Source organism: Cyprinus carpio, chromosome B17, assembly GCF_018340385.1.
Source record: "Cyprinus carpio isolate SPL01 chromosome B17, ASM1834038v1, whole genome shotgun sequence".
Taxonomy (NCBI): Eukaryota; Metazoa; Chordata; class Actinopteri; order Cypriniformes; family Cyprinidae; genus Cyprinus; species Cyprinus carpio.
Window position 1 is genome coordinate 22201273 of NC_056613.1, and position 21853 is coordinate 22223125.

At 35.7% G+C, this 21853-nt stretch overlaps 1 protein-coding gene across 1 annotated transcript; it reads left to right on the forward strand.

The window, feature by feature from the left end:
- Positions 1-210: 210 nt before the first annotated feature.
- On the forward strand, positions 211-21792 carry orc3 (origin recognition complex, subunit 3). The gene is made up of 21 exons (XM_042742053.1): positions 211-375; positions 491-545; positions 629-720; positions 819-951; positions 1651-1755; positions 3571-3719; positions 4078-4253; positions 4636-4642; positions 4907-5050; positions 5139-5252; positions 7030-7163; positions 7248-7311; positions 9928-10044; positions 13146-13225; positions 13304-13431; positions 14464-14549; positions 17776-17870; positions 17974-18115; positions 19969-20085; positions 20179-20258; positions 20485-21792. Exons 1-21 carry the CDS (start codon positions 340-342, stop codon positions 20588-20590), a joined length of 2160 nt encoding a protein of 719 aa, XP_042597987.1. The 5' UTR covers positions 211-339; the 3' UTR covers positions 20591-21792.
- The last annotated feature ends 61 nt before the right edge of the window (positions 21793-21853 follow it).

Sequence of the window (21853 nt, forward strand, 5' to 3'; positions counted from 1 at the left end):
AGAGCAGTTCATGATAATGAAGAAAATGATTGTTTTCCAGCTTTAAAAACTGAGTTGACAAACATTTCACAAAGGAGTTCACGTGATGAATAATTAAAATGTTCAATGCAGCAGGCCTATCTGAAAAAGACGATTAGATTCTGGAAATAAGATTTAAGGAGCTAATATGAATAAGGTTGTACGAGTTTGACCCACACTACTACACAGCAGGTGGCGCTAATGCACCTGAAAGTTGTGCCATAAAATATTAAGAAGAAGAAAAAAGCGGTAGAATAAACGCGTGGTGTACTGTCTTATGGAAGTTTGTTCGCTGTTGATTTTTGTTTTTGAAGGACAGAAATGAGCGAAATTCCTCTAACTTCATCAGTGTCAAAGGTAACATTGAGCAGACATTCATTAATCCTTACGTGGCTGAAGTAATTTGTTGAGAGTAATGATATTAATACATGTATGATGATACATATCCAGACTTATAGATTATGTTTTTCAGGGATGTTTTGTTTTTAAGTCAGCCTCTAAAAAGAGAAAGCGACATGTAGGAGTTGGTGAGTAATTATAATCATTATTTTCAGTTTACAAATACTTACCTCCATTATCAAGCATTTTCGTTTTATTTATTGGCATGTAGGTGGATATTTGGTGGATGATAGTGACGAGAACGGCAGCGATCGCTTTAGGATCTGTCAGAAATTATGGGAAACTGTTCAAACGAATACAGAGGTACGTCCTTCTCTGCGTCTGCAGCCTCTTTATCTAACCCATTAATATGTTCGTCTATTAATACGTTTTTGTTCCTTGATAAATATATATTTTCACAGGTAATACAAGATCAGTTGAATAAAAAGGTACTTGACAGTCTTGCAGAGTTCATTAAAAAGCATGGCCTCGGCTGCTCATCTGATGTCTGGAGACAGAGAGGCAGAGAAACCCCCACAGCTGCTCTAATGCTGGGTAAGGCATATATATATATATATATATATATATATATATATATATATATATATATATATATATATATAGCTAAAATTATAGTTCTCGCTCTCTCTCTCTACACACACACACACACACAGTATTATAATGATATTGAGATAAATTGCAAAAAAAGTCTTGTTGTACTATAACAGATATATAACTCTTTTCTTATAAAAAAATTAACCTGATACATATTTGTGTATTTCTTTAATGTATTTAAATGTTTTAAGCAAACAGATGTTTCAAGCAGATTAAAGTGCAAAAGAGTTATAAAGAACAATCGGTAAAACTTTGTGACAAATGGCTACATTTGTTACATTAGTTGTGTTAACGTTAGTTAAAAATACAACAGGTTTATTAGATCCATTAAATAATACAGTTATAACATTTGATTTTTGAATAATAAAAAACGAATCACTGTATTTTGAAGTGCCCACGATAACAATATTATGCATGTTGATTATTGTGAAATGTTATTGTATATTGGCACATTCTTAATTAAATGATAGGTATCACAGGAAGTTTGATATCTTGACTCATCCTCTCTAGTGGTAGACACAGGTCAGTACAATAGTAATTAGAAGAGTTGTGATGGAAAAAACATTGGTACATACAGCACAGCCTCACTATTGGCTCTGTCTATTATTGACCTCTGTGAAACCTTTTATTGTCATTTAGGGGTAAATGTGCCAGATCATGCCATGACATTTCGAAGTCTGTGTAATCTCCTTCAGGATTCTGTCACACCGTTTGTGGTGTCCGTTCATGCCAAAGAATGTGCAGGTGTGTATTTTTGCATATGTGAAACATTTCAGATTATATACAATGGGGAAAATATTTATTTGATCCCCTGCTGATTTTGTAAGTTTGCCTACTTGAGAAAGAAATTAAGGATCTGTAATTTTTATGGTAGGTTTATTTTAATGGATAGAGACAATACCAACCAAAAATTTGGAAAAACACATTACATAAAGGTTAGAGGTTGATTTGCATTTCAGTGAGTGAAATAAGTATTTGATCCCCTGCCAACCAGCTAGAATTCTGGTTATGTGCTAATGTGGAACACAGATTAGTCCTGTCACTTTAGAAGTTTAGAAGTTACTCCTAATGTCAGCTCTTTAGGTGTATAAGACACCTGTCCACACAGTCTGTATCTTCCATTCTAACCTCTCCCTCCACCATGGGCAAGACCAAAGAGCTGTCAAAGGATGTCAGAGACAAGATTGTAGATCTGCACAAGGCTGGAATGGGCTACAAAACCATCAGCAAGAAGCTAGGTGAGAAGGAGGCAACTTTTGTTGCGATTATTCGGAAGTGGAAGAAATACAAAACAACCATCAGTCGGCCTCGGTCTGGAGCTCTGTGCAAGATCTCGCCTCATGGGGTAAGGATTATCATGAGAAAGGTGAGGGATCAGCCCCGAACTACACAGGAGGAGCTTGTTAATGATCTTAAGGCAGTTGGGACCACAGTCACCAAGCAAAACATTGGTAACACACTACACCAGAATGGACTGAAATACTGCAGCGCCTGCAAGGTCCCCCTGTTCAAGAAGGCACATGTACAGGCCTGTTTAAAGTTTGCCAAAGAACAGCTAAATGATTCAGAGAAGGTTTGGGAGAAAGTGCTTTGGTCAGATGAGACCAAAATTGAGCTCTTTGGCATTAACTTGACTTGCCGTGTTTGGAGGGAGAGAAATGCTAAATATGACCCCAAGAACTTGTGTACAGTCAAGCACGGAGGTGGAAACATTATGCTTTGGGGCTGTTTTTCTGCTAAGGGTAGAGGACGACTTCACCGCATTGAGGGGCAAATGGACGGGTCCATGTACTGTAAAATCTTGGATGAGAACCTCCTTTCCTCAGCCAGAAAATTGAAGATGGGTCATGGATGGGTCTTCCAGCATGACAATGACCCGAAATATACCACCAAGGCAACAAAGTAGTGGCTCAAGAAGAAGCACAATAAAGTCATGGAGGGGCCTAGACAGTCTCCAGACCTCAATCCTATAGAAAATCTGTGGAGGGAGCTGAAACTTTGAGTTGCCAAACGACAGCCAAGAAACTTTTAAGGATTTAGAGAGGATATGTAAAGAGGAATGATCAAAATCCATCCTGAGATGTGTGCAAACCTGGTGACCAACTACAAAAAATGTCTTGCCTCTGTGCATGCCAACAAGGGTTTCTGCACCTAGTACTAAGTCATGTTTTGCTTGGGGATTAAATACTCACTGAAATGCAAATCAATTTCTAACCTGGATTTTTTTTGGTTGGTATTCTGTCTCTAAATGTTAAAATAAACCTACTATAAAAATGACAGACACTTACAAAATCAACAGAGGATCAAATAAATATTTTCCCCACTGTACATTTGTATGTGTGCAGGGTTTGCTCTCATATAAATCTCAGTGGAAGATTGGCTAGACAAGCTTTATTCTCTACCCATCTCTGTAAAATAACTATTTATGGAGCTTACAATGACTAGCCTCATGATGCGTAGCCTCATCTTCATATAATTTGCATTTGCATGTTTTCATTAAAATGTGATAATCATGTTTTACAGTAATCCTGTAGTTCTGTATATAACACTTTTTGACAGCTGTGAAGCTCTTGATTCAGAAGGTTCTAGAGCAGCTGATGGGAAGAGGAGTGTCCGTGGATGAAGAACAGGAAGATGATACAGCTTTGCTTCAAAGGACACAGTGTACAATTAGTGCTTTATGTCAGTGGTACAAGACTGTTACCAAGGTAGGAGAAGACAAGAGGACATAAACTATGCTTACCTACAATAGAAAGATGTGTTTATATTTTGAAAGAACACATTTTGGGATACTACTTGCTGAAAGGGGCTCATTACATGGTAATGTAATCTCAAGATGATGCTCTTTGATTGTTTCTTTTGTAAATAATATTCTTTTTAATGTAATTGTACTGTATGTAATTGAAGTTCTAAGTAGAATAAAATGCTTATTTCAGATTTAAAATCTTAAAGCAAACAATGTTTGGTAAGTTCTAGTAGACGTTTGAAAGAGATCCTGTGCTTGTTATTAATTTAACTTTGGTGTGCCAAGCTACTTTAACAATCAGAATAATTGGTCTTTTGCAGAAATGCACCCAAGTTTTCCCTCAAAGGACAGAAAGCTTGACAAATAGTGACTTGCCTCAGAGTTTGCCTGTTGTTGTGATCTTCAAAGACTTCGAGGCATTCAACTCACAAGTTTTACAGGATTTTATCCTTATTTGCAGGTGGGATTTGTGTAGTGAAATGTGCTATAGCAGTATGTGATGTGTGATAGAATAATATTATTACAGTGCTTGCAAGGTGTTTTCTTTCTTCAAACTCTTGCCATCAATTCAGCTCCAACTTTATTTTATGGATTTTTTTCTAGATTATTTTTTACACACTGTCTGCATAGACATTGCAATGTCACACGTAAATTGCTTCTATTACAATCAGCAAAGCAGTTTTCAGTGTAAGCCTTACAAAGCAGTTTCAATTGATGGATGACCCATTTTTGTTTTTGAAAAGCTGCGCAGATTCTCTCTTTTTCTTTTCTTTTCTTTTCTTTTCTTTTCTTTTCTTTTCTTTTCTTTTTTTCTTTTTTCTTTTCTTTTCCTTTCTTTTCTTTCTTTTCTTTTCTTTTCTTTTCTTTTCTTTCATTAGAAAGTTTGTAGGTTGAAATGTTGATTGTCAAGGCCAAGGCCATGGCAAATCTCTGAAGCATCATTTAAATAGTACATAATACCTGAGATCACTCAATTTTAAGATAACTTTCTTTTGCATGCCTTGAAATCAGTGGTATATCCTTTTTCTGGCAGAAAATGCTAATAATGTTGTATGCCTGAAATTGAAAAGTGGATATAATCATGGTCTGAAAATCCTTAATCTTTCTTTTTTTTTTTTTTATCTTATTAACATTTTTTTTATTTTGTAGCTTCCATTCATCTTTATTTTTGGCATTGCCACGTCTCCAAGTGCTATCCAGCACAGGCTTCCCCACTCTGTGTCATCATTGCTCTGCATTGAGGTCTTTCATTCTCTCTCATGTACTCAGCATTTAGCCTCTGTTTTTGACAAGGTAAATAACCACTGAGATTTGTAATGCAAGTTAATGTCAACAGTTTTATTCCGTATGTTCTTCAGATGTCATTGTTTGTTTTTCATAGCTCATTCTGAACTCTCAGTTCCCATTCAAGCTCAGCAGTAGGGTGATACAGGTGCTGGTTGGCATCTTCCTCTACCATGACTTCTCTGTTCAGAATTTTGTTAAGGGCCTACAGGTGAGCTGACAAGTTTTTGTTTTTTCAGATGGCCTTTCATCATAGCATGTGTAATGTTTCTTTGGCTGCGTTTACACTTGGCATTAACATGCGATCACTGTGATCTGATCAAGCAGATCGGATCATCAGTCAATCAGAACACGACACGTTTACACTTGACAACATTAACTAACTTTTCTATCTGGATAACCGATCGGATCTGTCTTTCCTGTGCAATATTTAAATAAGTCTGCAGAGAATGGCTTGGTGCAAAGTCAGCCTGAAGTGGTAGGTTTTCATTTGAAAAGCATTTTTAGTCGCAAGACATTTTACCAATCAAAGATAAGTGTAGGAGTCTCAAAACTGACAGTTTTGGATTTAAAGTATGGCTTTTATGTAATTCAGTTTTTCCACTGTAATATTTACTACCAAGTTTTCAAAACTTCTGCAAGAATAAAAGATGATGCAGTTATGTGACCTCAATAATAATATACTTTGATTGTTACAAATTAATATATTATGCTGTTTAAAACATTATAATTAATGCGAAGGTGTATGTGATGTGAGAATTTTTAAAGGAGACCTATTATGCTCCTTTTTACAATATGCAGTATAAGTCTCAGGTGTCCCCAGAATGTGTCTGCGAAGTTTCAGCTCAAAATACCCCACAGATCATTTATTATATCATTTTGAAAATGCCTATTTTTGTGGAAGCAGAAACACGCTATTTTCGTTCATATCTCTTTAAATGCAAATAAGATTCTGCTTCCCACCCCCTTTTCCAGGGGCTGTGCCTTTACAGCTCGTACCTCAGATATTCTGCAAAAAAACATCTGTTTGGTTCTGATTGTCTTTTCTATCGTGCTGAAATCATGCGTTTTAATCCAAATTAGTTTAAACTTCTTATATATGGTGCACACACGCAGCACGCACACGGAAAGCAGCTGTCACACGGCATGAGAGCACTAAACAAAGTTCTCTTTCATGTCTTATTGCACTTAAACTGTCAAATACACGTTTATGTTAAAAACACACAAGTTACAAAAACAGTCAGTTATGTCAGTGAAGGTAAACAGCTGGGAAAGAAATCACGTTTATTAGATTTGTGTGGCAGCACCGTTGTATTATGTAATTAATAAATCAATTCATCTGCTGTATTGTCTGCTCTGAGGCTGGGACTCTAAATAGTGTTCTGTGCTCATCAGTGCAGCCAAAGACAGAACAGTTAGCATGCGTTGCTTGAACTTTCAGCATGGCGTTAGAACTGGTACACTGTTGTTGCTTGTGAAAACAGAATGGTGGCACCATGGGTGAAAACTTGCAGATTAAGGGTTGGTAATATTATAATAACATCCCCATTCTACGTTACGGGGAGAGCGAAATCTGAGCGACTTTTTTTTTTTCTTTTTTTTTACAAGGCTTACCAAATAAAAAAATTACTTGGTTGTTCTTTTTTTCACGTTTTCTGGGTTGGTAGATGCATCAGGGACTCAATTAGAGCACTTAAACACAGAAAAAGACAGATTTTCATGATATTCCACCTTAAAGGAATATGGATATTTTGCCAGCACTCTAATGCAGTGGTTCCCAACCCTGGTCCTGGAGGCACCCAGCACTGCACATTTTCCATGTCTCCTTTCTCTGACACACCAGTTTCAGGTCTTGGAGTCTCTACTAATGAGCTGATGACCTGAATCAGGTGTGTTTGATTAAGGAGCCATGCAAAACCTGCAGTGTTGGGGTGACTCCAGGATCAGGGATGGGCACCACTGCTCTAATGAAACCCTTCTTCTTACAGTTCTCTATGTTGGAGCACTTTAAAAGCCAGCCTCTCAGCATGCTTTGCTGCCAAAAACAAGAGGCCTTGCTTTCTGCCAAGACATTGAGCAAAAAAAACGTTGAACGAATCCGCCATCTACCCTCGTTCATGAGGTATACACATCAATGTTCACTCCAGTAAAGGGATTCAGTAACAGTTCTGTAGCTACACACTTAAGTGAACGTATGTCTTTTTAGGTATGTGGAGACTCAGGAGCCCCAGGAACAGGTGCGGCTCCTTACCAATGATGAACATGTCAAGGTAACATTATTATTCCACAATAGTCCATGTAATTGACTAAAATATTACAAATCTAAAACACTATTTTTGCTATTCCTCTTACAAATTCTGCCCAGCGTCGGCTCAGACTAGCATACTAATCATAGGCAGTTCTTTGTAATGCAGCTTTGGGTTAACTGGTTAACTTTAATTGAATGTTAATGGCTAAGCTGCCTTAGCATGCTAATTATTATGCATCGTTGTAACTAATACTTAAGAATAAATCTTTATTCTCACCTTAAAAGATTTCCTCTGCATAAGGTCAAGTGTGTCTTTTAGGTGGCAACCAGTTGGTAACCCTCTTAGACAGCGGGGTTATTATCCGATTATTAAATAAAAGATCAGTGACAATAAAATTTCATTCAACAGCTAAAAAGTTCAACACTGTGTGTTTGAAGTCTGAATACCTTGTTTAATGTAATGTGTCTATAGATGAGATCCAAGCAGTCAATATTTGTTGAATGTGTCTTATATCAGTTCTGTTACTGATACTCAGTTTTTAATCAAAAACAAAAATATAACATTGCTGTGATGCAGTGATGAAACAAAGCGGCTACTCTCTGCTGAACTGCTGCTTAAATCTTTTAAAAAGGCAGCAGGCAGCGCTAATATAAGTAATAAGGTAATATATTATTCTAATATGGTTATTATTAATTTTATTGGCATATATAAGTTATCTGTATAAATTATAAAACACTATGACAAGATAATGTTTATTATATTTATATTTATTTATTACATCTTATATGATCATCTTACACATGGTTCAGCATTTTCTATAATGTCTAAATTCTTAATCAAAATTCATATCTGATATGACTTAATATATAATTAGTATCAAACAAACAATATAATTCATTCTCATGAATAAAAAATAAAAATGATTGCACAACCATCAATTAAGTGGCGATATGCACTAAGCATGTAAACGACCAATGAACAAAAGAAGAAGAAAGAAACAGCATGGTGCGCTTTTTCTTAGCATCCATTTCTATGGTGACTCGTTGATTCGTCGCTCTGTTGAGAATGTCTTGAGTCTTAACCAGGAGCATACTATTGAGTTGAATGAACTTACTCCCAGACGGTTTGGGTTTGGGGTTAATCAACCGAAAGATCAGGGTTTAGCTGTAAGTTAACCGTGCTTTCAAGTTATGTGTCTTGAATGGGTATGTTTGAGGAATTCCAAAAAGCGAGTTGCTTTGAGTTACAAGGTTATGTTTTTGGTTTAGGGGTATGTAAGTAGCCATAGTGTCTGAACCAAGCTGCGCCAGAGTAGGTTCTGTTTCAGAGTAAACTTATTCAGCGCATGCATGACCTACTGACCAGAGTCCAGTGGGGGTGACATATTGTGCACAATATTATATGTTTTTACAATATAGTTATGTAATATACTGTGTAAAGATAGATATATATATATATATATATATATATATATATATATATATATATATATATATATATATAGTTGTATGATATGTTAATTATAAAGCACTAAGTATATAAGGTTATATATTATTCTAATATGGTTACCATATTTATTTTATTGGCATATATAATAGGTTATTTGTATACATTTTAAAACACTATTATGACAAGGTAATGCTTAATTTTTTATATTTAATTTATTGCATTTTATATTATCTCACACATCATGGATCGGCATTTTCTATAATTTATTTCTATAAAAAAGTATCTCATATGATTTATTTTCTTATTAGCATCAAACAAACAATATAATTCTTATTCTCAAGGATTAAATATTAAACAGAAAAAAAGAAAAATGATTGCACAACCATCAGTTATGTGGCGATATGAACCAAGTGTGTAAACGGGCTTTGAACAGAGGAAGAAGAAATTAGTAGTATGGCACGATTTTTCTTAGCGTCTGTTTCCATAGTGACTCGTCGATTCATCATACTGTTGAGAATATTAGCCAGGAGCTTACTCTGGGTTGAATGAACTTACTCCCCGATGCATTTTTGGAATCAACATACCTCAAGTAAGCAAAGGTTTGGGTTAATCAACCGAGAGCTCAGGGTTTAGCAGATGGTAAGTTAACCTTGCTTTCTGGAATACATCCCAGGTTGTGTATAAGAGATGCAAGTTAGAATAGGTCACAAGAGGCTCTCATTCATATTTATTGAAAGGGGAAGAATTTTTTTTTTGTGATTTTATGTAAGAATCTTTTGAGTGTAAAACATATTTTAGTAGAATGTCAATTTTTAAATGATACCAGATAACGTTTTAATTCAGAAAATGTATTAATGGACATTTTTAAAAGGTATCTCTTGTAATAATTTTAGAAATTTTAGTCATATAGTAAGATGAAAGACTGTATATAATTGTTATTGCTATTTTGGATATTATTATTTTAGTTAGTATTTTTAGTATTTTAGTTTTATTTTTATTTTTTTTATTTTTTTTTTTTTTACCAAAACTGTTAACTTATTGTAAACATTATGTTGAAATGATATTGATTGAACTGTTTGAATGATGCAATTGAATTGTTTTTGCCATAAATATAGCCATTGCTGTTGACATGGCATTAAATCATAAATTAATTAATACTAATCTTTTTTGTGATTTGTATCTTTACAGGAAGTATGTCAAAAATTACTGAAAAACCTCCATAAATACCACAAGAATTACTATCCCATTCTACAGTGTCTGCACTCTTTGACCTCATCACTGCCTAAGTTTCCTTTAGGAAAGCATGTAAGTACACCTTTTGATAACCCTATTTTACACTGTCTTTACATGTATTTATTATAGTAATAACAGTAAATTGTGGATGATTATATGCATCTAACCGTAAACCAAACCCTACAGTATAATCAAAACCCTATATAAATTATTATAGTATTATATAAAAATTTTTCATGATTCTTTGTTTTAAGGTGTCCTTATTACGAGTTACATGTACTTACTATCATAATAATAATAAATTATGCATAATTACATAGAAGTTACCCTAAGACAAACCCTGTACATGTAGTAAATTATTGTTATTACCCAGTACTTAAATGTATAATTGAACAACCTTAAAATAAAGCATAACCAACCTTTTCAAAGCTAACTCTTTTTATATCTATTTAATAACAATCCCTTATAGTTAAGGAAATTGTAGCTTCTCTGTGTGAATGTGAGGAGAAGCGAGTAGTCTGCAGAAGAGATAGCAGTGCATGTGTTTTGTTTAATACTTTGTTTGTGGATCTGTTGTTTAAATTATTACTTGCTGCTAGGATGGAATATGTTGATTTCTACCTATTTCTACTTTGTTTTTTGGTTGTAGTTTGTATTTTTGATTGCACTTACTTGTATTTATAATAATATTCGTCGGCTAAGAAAGAGCCTGTGTTATTTGCATTGTTATTTGTGAAGTGTAGTTTCAATTTGAGCAATTGCCCAGTTAAAGGCTATTGGGTGTGCTAACTAGAAGGCGGCCACAGCGACTGTAGACTATTTAAACTGCTTGGTCACTGTCATAACTTGGGAGAAGCGAATAGTCAGCAGAAGAGACAGCACTTACTTGTAATTATAATAATACAGTTGGGTTGAGTATTTCCAATGGTTTGAAATGAGCAGACCAGTGCCCCCACCCGCCCAACATGACGGGGTGTGTGAGAGAATGCAGCAGTGCGACTGGTCTTCAACAAGCCCAAAAGAGCCCATGTTACACCTCTCTTTATCTCCTTGCACTGGCTACCAGTTGCGGCTCGCCTTCAAGTTAAAGACATTGATGCTTGCATGTAAAAGCCACAGGCTCAGCACCCGCCTACTTCCACTCACTATTACAAATCTACATCCCCTCCAGAAGTCTGAGATTCGCTAGTGAGCGACGCCTTGTGGTACCATCACAGAAAGGCTCAAAATCACTTTTCAGAACATTCTCGTTCACCCTTCCTGGCTGGTGGAATGATCTTCCCACCCCTGTCCGGAATGCTGAATCCCTGACAATTTTCAAGCAGCAACAGAAAACTCATCTCTTTCAGCACTATTTGACTTCATCCTAAAAAAAGTCTTTCTCTTTATTTATTCCTTCCCTTTCTAGCTTGTACTTATTTGAACAATGCCTGAAACTTTCTGTGTCTGTTTGCCTCTTTAAGATGAATCGCTTAATGTATTCCCCAATTTGAAGTCGCTTTGGATAAGTGTCTGCAAAATGACTAAATGTAGAGTAACGAATGTGGGACTCCCACGGGAAACCCTAACATGGCATTAAATAAATAAATATGTGTGTATGTGTGTGTATATGTATGTATGTATGTATGTATGTATGTATACAGTATACTATACACTGAAGCTTAAAGTTTACACTGATTATTTATTTATGTTTTTGAATCAACTCCTGTGGCCTTATGGGGTGATAAAGTGTCCATTGGGTGTGATTTTTAAATTTTGCCTTTTGGGGTTTTGTCAGAAGTACTTATTTATTTAGGTAGAAGTTGTTTGTTGTTTTTTTACGACTGAAGGTTGGCTTTTTTTGTACTGCTTAGTTATTTGCATAAAGATAAACTTTGTGCCAGACTGCCAGAAAAACACATTGAAAGCAACATGACTGCATGATTTTCAACACAAATGAGTGTGACTTGCTGGTGACAAGATTGTAGGCATTACCAATGACTTGAGAAAGTTGACAAACTTTATTTAAAAAAAAAGTTTAACTTTATACAATCGAAGATGCATATTCATTTAAAGGGGTCATATGATGATTTTTTTTAAAGATCATTATTTTGTGCATTTGGTGTAAAAGAATATGTTGACATGGTTTAATGTTCAAAAAACACATTATTTTTCAAATACTGTACATTATTGTAGGTCCTCTGTGCCCTGCCTCTCTCAAACGCGTCGTTTTCTACAAAGTCCCTCCTTCTGACAAGCGCAGTCTGCTCTGATTGGCCAACTGACCCAGTGCATTGTGATTGGCCGAACACCACAAGCACTCGTCGGAAATGTAATGCCCTTTCCATAATCGCCAGCTTCATCTTTCAGAATAAATGTAAAGACAGTTAATAATGTCCTTAGTTTTACCGGTTAAGACAGCTGACTCCACTGTTATGTGACCTTGTCTCTCTCGCTCTCTCTCTCTCTTGCTCTCTCTCTTGTTCTCTCACACACGCACGCGCGCACAGTCCACACACACATACGACACGCAAAACTCCACATTTGAACAGTCAATAGCAAATACTTAAACTAATAACAAAACATACTTACAGTAGCTGATTCAAAAGCGCCAGATTGTTGTAGCAAAGTCAGAATTACCTCCTCTCCTAGGTTCACGAAACAGTCGTCCAAAAAATGCATTGCTGTTTTGTTGTAAGTAATCTTAAAGCTTCCTAAATGCATCTACTTTCAGAAGGCCAAATAAAGTGCTTTTTCTTTCGGCTAGAAACCCTGACATGGCTGCTTCACCACTAACTGCGGTTTCTGAATCCCCCCCCCCCCCCCTTCTTTCTTTGCGTGACATTTGGGTGGCATTACGCAAATATTTCCACATAGTGACGTAGATATGTGGGGGCGTGTTTGAATGAGAAGTTTTAGGGGGGGCGTGGCAGAGTCTTCACTTGGATAAAGAATATATTTTTGGATTTGAGACTATAGTCTTTGCAACTTTACAGATCTTCTTCATGCACCAAGAGCTTGTATCACTCCAAAGAGAAAGGAAAAATTTAAATCGCATCATATGACCCCTTTAAAATGAGTTGGAGCAAGATTTTTTTTTCCACTGTATTTACAGTTAAATAATGGAGAGTGTTTAATGCTTAGCACATATGAAACTGTTATTGTGCAGATAACAGATAACTGTTATTGTATAGATACGAGAACTGCATGTATCCTGCATTGAGAAGAATTTGTGGGAGACAGAGGAGTATGACTCAGCCTTGCAGCTTCTGAGGTAACTTGGTCTACTGTCTGGTCATAAATAAAAAAATTTCAGTGTCAATCTTCACACGTAGTTCGTATTTCTTTGCAGGATTCTAGCAAAAGATGAGCTTGTTGTAGCTTTACGGAAGTGTGCTGAAATTCTTAAATCTACCAAGATATTGCAAAATGTCCTGCAACAATTGGAAGATTTTATTGGCAGATTGGAAGCACTGGAGGGTAAGTCAGAAACAGTATGTGTTCCAAGTTGCTTTTTTTAGATAGGAAAAATTAGATCATCCATGTGTTCAAGAGGACACTTCTGGAAAAACTGGTTAAGAATATTAAGTCAGCGGCACATGCCTAATGTTTCGGATCTAAACTAAAGCATGTCTGTAAGTTTAGCAAATCATTTTGATGAATCTTTTTGGAATTACCAGGGAAACATTTGGCATGCTCTTTTTTTTTTTTCTCTCTTAGCAAATTATTTACATGACAAAGTCATATCAAGAAATTTATTCAGAAAACATGTTTCCATGGTAGTTTTTGCACAGATTCTTACTGAATAAAACATTTCAGCTCAGACATCTCGATTTTTATGTGCATTTTTGTGCATCTTGGTGTTTCCATCCAACTGTTTAAGACACGAAAGATGCTTTCACATGTGTGTGCACTGTATTATCAGCATATTCTCAACTCTAGTATATATGCAACGTTAGTAAGCAGCTCAGCTTTTTCTTGCCAACTGATGAACATTAAAAACATAGACAGCTATTCAGAATCCATGCTGTTTTAAGTGGCAGACAACATATCTGCAGTGCACGCTTATAATAATCAGAACATATTCATTGGTATTATTATCGTTATACTATTGAGTAGATATAAATCTTTATTGAAATGATAGTTTTACAATAAATTAGTTTTTGCCTCAAAGTTGGTGGGCATGGTCATGTCTTTCACCGGGGGAGCATGTTTTATATTTTCTGAATGTGATTTTTGCTGGAATCTGTTTTCTGCATTATAAAGTAGAAAAAAAATTGGGATAAAGTTTTACTGTAATAACAGAGGGGATGCAATAATGCACTTTTATTTCATTTAGTTATTAAAGATTGTAAAAATGGAATTTACCTTTTGTGCCACAATTGGTAAATTTAGAATTGTTCGTCATGTTTATAATTTATCATTTGTAATAATTAGCAAAAAAAAAAGTGTATTCAAAAATTCATGTCTAGATGCACAATAACCGTAGTAATACATTGCTTTGTCTATCAGGTGTCTCTTCAGAAGATTCCTCTGGAAATGGCATCCTCTCAGGAAAAATGGAATATCAGAAAACAGATCTCTTTCAGCTTCAAAAGGCATAGTATTTGTTGTCTTGCTTAGCTAATTTGGATTTAGTTTACCACAGATTTATGTATTATGAATATGTAGGGAGGCCAAGTCAATTATGTCATTTGCGGTTCTTCATGGCAGTGGGTGGAGCTAAAGAGTGCTTTTGGTGTGTTTTGCATGATTCAGCTTTGTGATTGGTGGAATTTTTTGAACAGCATCACGAGTAATGTAGTTTTTCACCCCAAATTCCTCAGTTAAAGATGATTATATTAACGTTGATGTTGGTTTGCCTTTACCATTACTGTAGCACCTCTGGTCAACTCAGCAAGTACATAACGTTTAGTGTTTTAAAATCTGATCAGTTTTTAAAAGTTGTGTAGTGTATTCCAGTATTTTAGAATCCAAAGATGCTGTTGATTCTTTTCAAAGTTTTATTTTGTCATTGCAAAAGAATTATATTAATGATTGTATAAACAACAGCTATACCTAATATTGTAAAACTTCAGAACTAGGCAGTGTTAATGTAGTATACTAGCAATTCAACTAGCTGTAACATCTACTAACAAGAAACGTTTAGCAACACCAAGCAACAAGCCAGCAATGCCTAGTTGTGTTGGGCGATATACTCAATTGTCTTAGCATCCTATCGTCAGCCTGTGAGATTACTGATAATTTTTTATAAATTATTTACTGTTTCATTGCCAGAAAGTGAACCAACTCCAGCGTAAGGCTAAAAGCAGCTTAATGTTTTAAATATAACTATATGTGTATTAAACATGATAGCAAATTAATAGAAACATTGCAAGTACAAATGATAATGCTTACATTTCCTCACTTAATCAAACAGCAGCTACAAAAAACGAGCTAAGAACATTTACATTGCCAAAGAACATCATCACTGACTTCAGTCTAGCATACGTTTATGCACTTTAAAAAAACACTCCCGTTATAATCAGTAAAGCTCTCTACACTGTATGATGAATAAATCTCTTATACATAAATCGCACGTACATCTGCACCTTGTTGTTTATGATGAGAAAATTCGTAAGAGATCTGAATTCAGGCAGTGACAATGCACAACAAAACTCATCTGAACGCCTCTGATTGGCCACTGCATTCATAAACTCAACAGAATTGTGGGTGATTGGTTACAGTGGAGAAAATATTTATTTGATCCTCTGCTGATTTTTTTAAGTTTGCCGACTTACAAAGAAATGAAGGGTCTCTAATTTTTATGGTAGGTTTATTTTAACAGATAGAGACAGAATACTAAACATAAATCCAGAAGAAAAAAGGTTAGAAATTTATTTGCATTTCAGTGAGTGAAATAAGTATTTGATCCCCTGCCAACCAGCTAGGGTTATGGATTGATTTGATTGCTTATGTGCTAATGTGCACCACAGATTAGTCCTGTCACTTTAGAAGTTAAGAAGTGACTCCTAATGTCAGCTCTTTAGGTGTATAAGACACCTGTCCACACAGTCTGTATCTTCCATTCCAACCTCTCCCACCACCATGGGCAAGACCAAAGAGCTGTCAAAGGATGTCAGAGACAAGATTGTAGATCTGCACAAGGCTGGAATGGGCTACAAAACCATCAGCAAGAAGCTAGGTGAGAAGGAGACTCCTGTTGTTGCGATTATTCGGAAGTGGAAGAAATAAAAAAAAATTAAATAAAAATAACATCAATTGGCCTTGGTCTGGAGCTCCATGCAAGATCTTGCCTTATGGGGTAAGGATTATCATGAGAAAGGTGAAGGATCAGCCCAAAACTACACGGGAGGGGCTTGATTGTTGTTACGATGAAAAATTTTGGTAAGTTGGTACGCCGCAATGGACTGAAATCCTGCAGCGCCCGCAAGTTCCCCCTGTTCAAGAAGGCACATGTACAGGCCCGTTTAAAGTTTGCCAAAAAACATCTAAATGTTTCAGAGAAGGTTTTGGAGAAAATGCTTTGGTCAGATGAGACCAAAATTGAGCTCTTTGGCATTAATTCGACTCGCCGTATTTGGAGGGAGAGAAATGCTGACTATGACCCCAAGAACTTGTGTACAGTCAAGCACGGAGGTGGAAACTATGTGTTGGGGCTGTTTTTCTGCTAAGGGTACAGGACGACTTCACTGCATTGAGGGGCAAATGGACTGGGCCTTGTACTTAAAATCTTCCGTCAGCCAGAACAATGAAGATGGGTCTTCCAGCATGACAATGACCCAAAATATACTGCCAAGGCAATAAAGGAGTGGTTCAAGAAGAAGCACAATTAAGTCATGGAGTGCCCTAGCCAATCTCCAGACCTCAATCCTATAGAAAATCTGTGGAGGAACTGAAACTTTGAGTTGCCAAATGACAGCCAAAAAACCTTAAGGATTTAGAGAGGATATGTAAAGAGGAGTGGATCAAATACTGTCATGAGATGTGAGCAAACCTGGTGACCAACTACAAAAAATGTCTAGCCTCTGTGCCTGCCAGGGTTTATGCACCTAGTACTAAGTCATGTTTTGCAGGGGGGTTAAATACTCATTTCACTCACAGAAATGCAAATCTATTTCTAACCTTTATATAATGTGTTTTTTCTGGATTTTTTTTTGGTTGGTATTCTGTCTCTATACGTTAAAATAAACCTACCATAAAAATTACAGACCCTTCATTTCTTTATAAGTGGGCAAACTTAGAAAATCAGCAGGGGTTCAGATATTTTCCCCACTGTATATAATGTGCAACACTGTAAAAATGCAGAAAAAGAAATATGATGGAACAAGTAAGCTTTTATATTAATTAGATAGTATTACCAACCCAATAATAATAATATTAATCGTCTTGCTATCTCTAACTATCGTCAGTGCACAATATTATCGTCTATCGACACAACCCTAATGCCTATTGCATTGCCTTCAATAGTACATCTTACACTGGATGTGGCACAATGTGTCACTGGGACAGACAGTAATATATATGCCTCATTATTTCTGATGTACTCCATATGATTGTGCTACGTTCACCCACGGGACAAATGGATTTGGTATGTTCACTTTGACACATCTAGTGTAGACTGCTTCAAATGGCAACACAACATGGTATTAAAATTTTTTAAGATTTCATAGTATATGTACCGGACTACTGAAATTTTGGTATTGTGACCACACTAAGTACTAGATTATAGGACCATGCTATAAATGAAGTACTCTGCTTTCAGCTTTGGAAAAATAACATTGGTGGATTTAAAATTAACCATGGCCATGATTCTGTGTGCAGACTCTGCTTGAAAAAGAGTCCCGAAGAACAAAGAGAATGAATCCATTCGAAGTGCTTCGAAGCCAGGTGATAGAGTTTATTGACAGCCTTGTGAGGTGAGTAGACAACATTATGAGCAAGATGTGTAAGATGTGCTTAAGTACTTGCTTCTCTCACAAAATCCTTTATGCAGTATAAGATTTCTGGTTCTCTCTTCAGAGAATACTTGACTCCAGCAGAACTCCAACCACTCAATGAAGTGTGCTACTACAGTTCCTCTGGGGTCTTGAGACAGCGACTCAATGTCACCCCACGAACATCCATTCAAGCTGCTCTCAGTCATCCTTTCTACTATTTGCAGGTAACTGACCACTCGTTTTGACTAATCAGGGTATTCAGTTGAGGTATTCAAAAAAAAATTCAAAGAGACACAGTATATACAATTCTTCCCTTTTTCATCAGCCAATATGTTGCATTGCAGAGCTTCCCAAACTCAAGCATAAAGCCCAACCCCAAAGACTGGTCATGCAAAAACGTATTTGAATTTTAGGTGTGCATCAGGCTGCCTTATCAGTGGTCTACGAGATGCCATGACGATGTTGGTGTCGTTGCATTTTAAGGTTTTTCATAGCTTATCCAGTTGAGCCCACTGGATGCAGCGCTGCTAAGTTGTTCATTCAAAATATTGCAGAAAAAGAAACCATGCGGAGAAGATCTTGTTTACATAAAAACTGAAACCAGGCTGTTCACACAGAAAGCATATTTATCGCATTTTCTAGAGAGACATCTATCACCGTTGCACTCGCATCTCGCACAAGAGATGCATGTTTAGAAAGCCATGCAAAATTAATGTAAGTTCAACTTTTAAAAAACATGTCTCGAGACTTTACGGCGGTTTTTCCCCATCCCACTGCATCTCATGTATTTAAATGAAAAAGTACTCTTTGTGATTAGTTTTCAGTCCTTTGTATTAAACTATACATCTATACATTATGCTGTTTGAGCAAATTAATTATATCAGGTTTATAAACATTAATTTAAACATTATGCACTTTTTTCAAAGATAGGCGTGTTATTATTGCTTTGAAGAAATGTGCATTAGTAATATTTTGCTGATGCGCCCTCTTGTGGTCTCAGGAGAGAAGCCAAACGCTTTTTTTCCCCTAACTGAAATTATATGAATATAATTCGAATATTTAAGTACAAAATTCTAATTTAGTTTTTCAGCCATTTTGACAGCCCTAACCCTTACATGGTTTCAAAACGTTTTCTTTTTTGTGTTACACAAAAGAAGATATTTAGAAGAATATAACCAAATAATATTTGAGCTCACTGACATTTCTTCAAAATATTATTGTGACTGTAGCGTTAACAGTGATAATTTTAGCTAGTAATCTTGCTGCATGGCACCTGTGTCATCTTTTTTCTTTTTTTTTTGGTCAGTGCTGTTATGTATCATGCAAAGGCTGTTAAACCGTTTGTGATGTTTGTTCTCTTCTATAGCGCCTTAAAATACAAACGTCTTTGTAGAAATCAGTTGGGTCAGATATGTTTGTGGTCTCCGTGACAGTTGCCCCAATAGAAAGCATATTTACCCTGTCTGAGTTGCTCCCTGTTACATATATAATGCACATTGTGCCATTCACTATATGGAAAATAATAAATCTGTGAACAAGTTATCATTTTCAGATGAAGCTTTAGCATCTTTTTGTAATGTAATGGTTGAGACGCTTCTGATACTGGAGAGCATTTCACTGGGCAGAATATCTGATGAGAAAATGAAGTGCAGAATGCTGTCATCAAAGTTTCTGATCGGTATTGAAGGTTGGGAGAGGCTAAATTTTGAATACACATACCTTCTAAATGTGAATTGTGTCATTGTTTAGGTGCACAATAGCTTATAGATAACCTTAAGGCCAACATACATACAGCTTTCAAACTGAAAACACAGATTGAGTGATGCCTTTGGTAGTCTGCCCAAATCCATGTATTAAAGGGAAAGTTTACCCAAAAATAATAATTATCATTTACACACCCTCGTTTATTTTCAAACCTGCATGACTGACTTTCTTCTGCGGAACATGAAAGATCTTTTGAGAAAAATTCTCATTGTTTTTCCTCCTCCATGCAATGAAAGTATTGTTTGGTGTCCATCGTTTCTCATATACTGTATATTGGTCTATTCATTTTGTAACCGTTCTGTTTTTGCTGCAGAATGAAAGCCTGAAAACAGATGCTGGCACAATCTCCAGTGCTGCACCAGACCTCTGCATTGTATACAAGCTTCATCTTGAGTGTGGAAGACTCATAAATCTATATGACTGGCTTGAGGTATAAACATGCTAAATCAGAATTACATGTGGAGGTGGGTTATCTTTTTCTAACAGCGTGGATTGAACCTGTCATTGTGTTTGATGTTTTCAGGCGTTTCTAACTGTGATGTCAGCTGCTGAGGACCAAGATACTAATTCTGAGGAGTGTGGCAAATATGACAGCCTTAAGCAGTATCCTTTTTGACTTTTTGCTCATTCTGTTTTAGTAATGAAAAAGTGTTTTTTATTTAATTGTTGACTTCGTTAAAAGTACTGTTACTGCATTTTTTTGAGGTAATGTTAAAGATAAAAGCTTGTGACTCATGAATGAACAAATTATTAATTGTACACAGTCACTTACCTTTGAAGTTGTTTATAAACCTATTTTTCTAATATGTATTGTTCTTAACATTGACAGCGCTCGTTTCATTCAGGCTGTTTCAGAGATGGAATTTCTTGGTTTCATTAAATCAACAAAACAGAAGACTGACCATGTGGCAAGACTGACTTGGGGAGGTTGTTAAAGAAATGCAAATCACTGTTTCCTGAGCACAAGAGACTGGTCTGACATGCATGAAATAATTATGTATTTTGCACCACAACTATATTTTGTACTGTCAGCTGCATTATACGTGTTACTATTACCCCCTCCACCACCACCACCACCCCCCTTTTTTTTTTTTTTTTTTTTTTACATTTGTTGTCGTTTTTGGTTATTTGGAGTAATAAAAAAATTTTAATGTCTCTGTCAAATATTTTAATTCACTAGATCTGGTTTTTATTTTATCAAACCTTAGCTATATGAGGTAAACAAATTAAAGTTTTTTTTATTTATTTTTTTATTACAATATTTGAAAGCGACAGATAAGATATATTTTAATTCACAATTCAAAAACATGAATGCAAAATGAAATAAATGCATAATGATCCACACTGTTACCAATTAGTAATGGCATTGACACCTTAAGTTATGTCAACCACAGAAATTTGGAAATGGAAGGAGACTCCAGGAATATTGATATGCTCCCAGACAGACTATAAAATAGTGCTGATTTGAATTAAGATTATTTTATTCAGAAATACATTTTGCATTAGGATAGAAAAGTGAGAAATTGTATTATTACATGCTCAGAAATGATAATTTCACGTTAAAGTGAAAATTCGCATGCTCCAGCAATTAAGAGATAACCCCAGAAAGCCATATTTTTTTATGAATACCCTTGGCTATGGTGGCTAAAAATATATGTACTCCCCTGTAAAAAAAAAAAAAAAAAAAAAAAAGTAAAATCATGCCAGGTCTTTTCCCACCTGTAATGTAAAATTGAAATAGACAGTACATAAAATCTTAAGGGGGTTGAAAAAAGAAAAGAAAAACCTCAAATGACTTTGCTGCACACCTTTTTATAATGAACGAATGGAATGAACAAGGCCTGAAAAGAGCTGCCAAGAGCTTACAAAGGATGTGTGTGACCTCAAAAAATAAATATAAATTACGTTCAAATAAAAAAAGTCAAGGTAGAAGAAATTGCTCAGTCAGAGCCCAGAAAGTGTGGTTCCAAATCTCCATGATTTAATATGATTTCTGACAGATGATGGGATTATTTAAAGACTGTATACTAAGGTGACCAGATATTGAAAATGTACACCAGGGACGTTAAGTAGTCAAAATGTCATTTAAACCTGATCTGTGAATCAAATAATAATAATAAAAAAATATTGGATTGAATTGGTTTTTTTTGTGTTTTTTGTTTCTATACTATTATAATTATTATGATGTTTGTGGGTCG